At 41.2% G+C, this 3,471-nt stretch overlaps 1 protein-coding gene across 1 annotated transcript in view; it reads left to right on the top strand.

Moving 5' to 3' along the window:
• Positions 1–3,471, top strand: part of hltf (helicase-like transcription factor) — a 17,429-nt gene that overhangs the window by 3,089 nt on the left and 10,869 nt on the right. Inside the window, exons 7-16 of the mRNA XM_008280120.1 lie at positions 272–317; positions 772–956; positions 1,042–1,102; positions 1,244–1,298; positions 1,401–1,468; positions 1,579–1,626; positions 2,188–2,289; positions 2,397–2,488; positions 2,630–2,773; positions 2,993–3,125. Of these exons, the coding sequence (XP_008278342.1) occupies positions 272–317; positions 772–956; positions 1,042–1,102; positions 1,244–1,298; positions 1,401–1,468; positions 1,579–1,626; positions 2,188–2,289; positions 2,397–2,488; positions 2,630–2,773; positions 2,993–3,125 (934 nt within the window). The remainder of the gene's footprint in view (positions 1–271; positions 318–771; positions 957–1,041; positions 1,103–1,243; positions 1,299–1,400; positions 1,469–1,578; positions 1,627–2,187; positions 2,290–2,396; positions 2,489–2,629; positions 2,774–2,992; positions 3,126–3,471) is intronic.

Below are 3,471 nucleotides of genomic sequence, written 5' to 3'. Positions count from 1 at the left end.
TATTTTTAATTTTTTTAACCAGCCGTGTTACAGGCACTGTTCGGAAAAAAGCATTTACGGCACGTATTTGTGCATGTTACTTACTTAATTAAAAGTTAAAACAAATCTCTCTGTAAATATCTCATGTTACAACGTGGACACCTGCAGCTTATAAACAAGTGCAGGCCTATGTATGTACAAAATTTGTTTTCATTTTAAAGTTAGTGGGTGTGGCTTCAGGTGTCTCAATAGTCTTAAAATTACGGTACTTTTGAATGTGATGTCATATCAGTATGACTTGAGTAGCCACAACTTTAAAGCTACCTGCCCAACATCGCGTAGGTCCTCCTTGTCCTGCTAAAAGATCCATTTAGAGATGAACTTCTGTAGGTCCTGTGCTATCGTGCACCAAGACATTCACAGCTGATAATTTAAGTCCTGGAAGTTGCGTGGTGGGTCCTCCAAGGAGTGGAAATTTACTCATCGTCCTAATCCGATGGTTTTATGTAGTGGGGTGTTTTATTGACATTCTGGCATACAGTGGGCTTACAGACACAGAGATTGGGTTTGTGAAGGGAGGACGCATTTTATACAGAAATGAGAAGAAGACACTGTATGTATAAATTGTGATCAAAAGGTGGGATGTTGATTTGTATGTGGGTCTGGGAGCAGATTTTATGGGGAAAAGGGTGACAGGTATCAATGACACTGAGATGACTGACAAAGGGTGATGAGATCGCTTCGTACACAGTGTGTAGGACTTGGGTGAATGACTGAGTTGTTTGAATGAAGAAGGACAAGAAAAAGCGCACCTACCAGAGCTGCTGTTTTCTACATTAACAACAAAAATGGGCATTACACAGCTGCTATTTACACTGCCTGCATCTCTTTCTGCTTTTCAGGGTAAAACTCTGACAACAATCTCTCTGATCCTCACCAACTTTCACAAAGGAAAGCCGCTGCCTGTCGAGAAAAGTGTAAGTAGTTGTGTAGTATTGTTTTTAATCAATATACTGTATCTTGTGTTCAAACGTTACAAAGGGTTTGTTTATATGTGTGCAGGAGAAGCAATTTTCACCTACGAAGGCTAAAGCTAAACCACAGATGGCCTCTAAACTGCAAGGTACTTTGAATAAATTTACTGCTGCAGATTTTTATTTTCTACCCTACACTTGCTTCCTTTATTTCTCTTTATGAGCGTGAAAAAACAAAAACCGGTAAGAACAGTATTGCCAGGAGAGATAATGTGATGTCTTTGTTTTAGGGAGCAGCAAAGCAGGAATGGATGATACTGCAGGTGGCTCTCAATGCTCAGAGCGGTAAGTGTAAATGTGCTTTTGCATGCTTGCTTTGCTGTTTGTGTTTTAGCTCAAAGACCCAGTTTATTCACATGGATTGTTTATGTTTCCTATGTGGGTCAGTACCCAGGTGGAGGTAACCAGCGCTGATACACCAGATGTAGTGGACGTAGCAGATGATCCAGGGAAAAGTGAGAACAAATCCTGATGTATCTTTTAATGTCTGTTCATACTTTTGTGAGGGTTTTTGTATTCTTCCATCAAGCTCGCATACATTTTTACCTGACTTCCTTACTTACAGGTACCAGCAAAGGAAAGAAGAAACCCACCAAGCGAAAGCCCAGTAAAGGTGCAAGTCCAGTAAACTTTGTATTTATGCACTCTAATGTAAACAAATGAAAATATTGGCATGTTTGAGGCATTAGGTGACATAGTTTGGCAGATATAAATTAATTTATGTATCATATAACTAGGGCTGCAGGGTGGCGCAGTTGGTAGCACTGTTGCCTCGCAGCAAGAAGGTCGCCGGTTCGCGTCCCGGTGGGGGCACCGGAATCTTTCTGCGTGGAGTTTGCATGTTCTCCCCTGGGTTCTCTCCGGGTTCTCCGGCTTCCACAATCCAAATACATGTTGAGGTTAATTGGTGACTCTAAATTGTCCGTAGGTGTGAATGTGAGTGTGCTTGGTTGTCTGTCTCTAAGTGTAGCCCTGTGATAGACTGGTTACCTGTCCAGGGTGTCCCCTGCCTTCGCCCTAAGTCGGCTGGGATAGACTCCAGCCCCCCATGACCCTAGTGAGGATTAAGCGGTGTATAGATAATGGATGGATAATATAACTAAATAGTGTTGACATTTGGCTTATATACATACATACACCTATGAACCAATCTATCTCTGTGTTCTGTGTGCAGAGGCTTCAGTATTGTTTGAGGATCTGGATTTTGCTGCAGCGCTGACTGGCTCAACATCAGATACAGGCTCAAAGAAGAAGAAAACTGCCAATGTCACACAGCGTGAGTGTAACAGTATATTTGTACCTGCTTTTGCTTCAATTTAGTAAAAGAAAAGTTGGACTATGTGCCAATACAGGAGATGTATGTGGACCTTTTTATATGTGCAGGTATGGATTCATCCGTCACTGAAAACACAGATGACCTCTCAGCCAGAACAACTCTCATCATCTGTCCACTCTCTGTGCTCAGCAACTGGCTGGTAGGAGCGTCACACAGATCATTTATTTATGCATAATCTTGGTGGTTAAAGCTAGATTTTAGTTTTTGTAAACTTTTTCCATCCCTGAAGTCAGCATGTATCATATTTTTCTTCTTCTGTCTTTTGTGTGTTTGCATACAGGACCAGTTTGAGCAGCATGTGCATCCTAACGTCAAGCTAAATGTGTATCTGTACTATGGTTCAGAACGCAACAGGAGCAAGCAGTTTCTGTCCTCTCAGGATGTGGTGATCACCACGTACAATGTTCTTTCTTCTGACTTTGGGGTGAGTGGAGAAGGATGCATTTATACCAGCGACTGCAAGGCAACAAACTGGTCTGTGTGCATAGATTTGTTTTGATAAGTACAGTCATCCAGTTACAAATGAATGACTGTCCTGAAACTGGATGGTACGTTTCAGATAAGAGATGTGCAGTTCATATGCGGTAACAACTTACTTTTAATTTAATAGCAACTATAATGTCCTGTAATGTGTCCCTTTCAGAATAAAAGTCCTCTACATGGGATCAGCTGGCTGAGGGTCGTGCTGGATGAAGGACACATCATAAGAAACCCAAATGCACAGATGAGTAAGGCTGTGCTCGGCCTGAAAGCTCAGAGGCGCTGGATTCTGTCAGGTATTGCACATTAATACATGTACACACACACACAGTCCAACAACAACACCAATTGAGATGTATGTTCTGTGATTAAAATGCATGATGTAACATATAGCTGAATGGAAACAGGTTTACAAGGCTTGACAAGTTTTAAAACTTTTTCAAACCAGTAAGGAGAAATTTTACAGTTTGCCTTCAGCATCAAGAACAGAGAATATCAATGCATTAAGCTACACAATTCCATTACATCTGTCACTTGAAGATACATTTGATTGTAGTTACATAACCAATTCTAAGTCCAAACTCTGTTGCTGAAGCTCTACCTTCATTCATTTGGAAAGGCATTAGACACATCCTCTGTTTT

This window comes from Stegastes partitus, unplaced genomic scaffold, assembly GCF_000690725.1.
Source record: "Stegastes partitus isolate 25-593 unplaced genomic scaffold, Stegastes_partitus-1.0.2 Scaffold181, whole genome shotgun sequence".
Classification (NCBI taxonomy): Eukaryota; Metazoa; Chordata; class Actinopteri; family Pomacentridae; genus Stegastes; species Stegastes partitus.
This window is presented reverse-complemented; position numbering and strand designations above follow the sequence as displayed.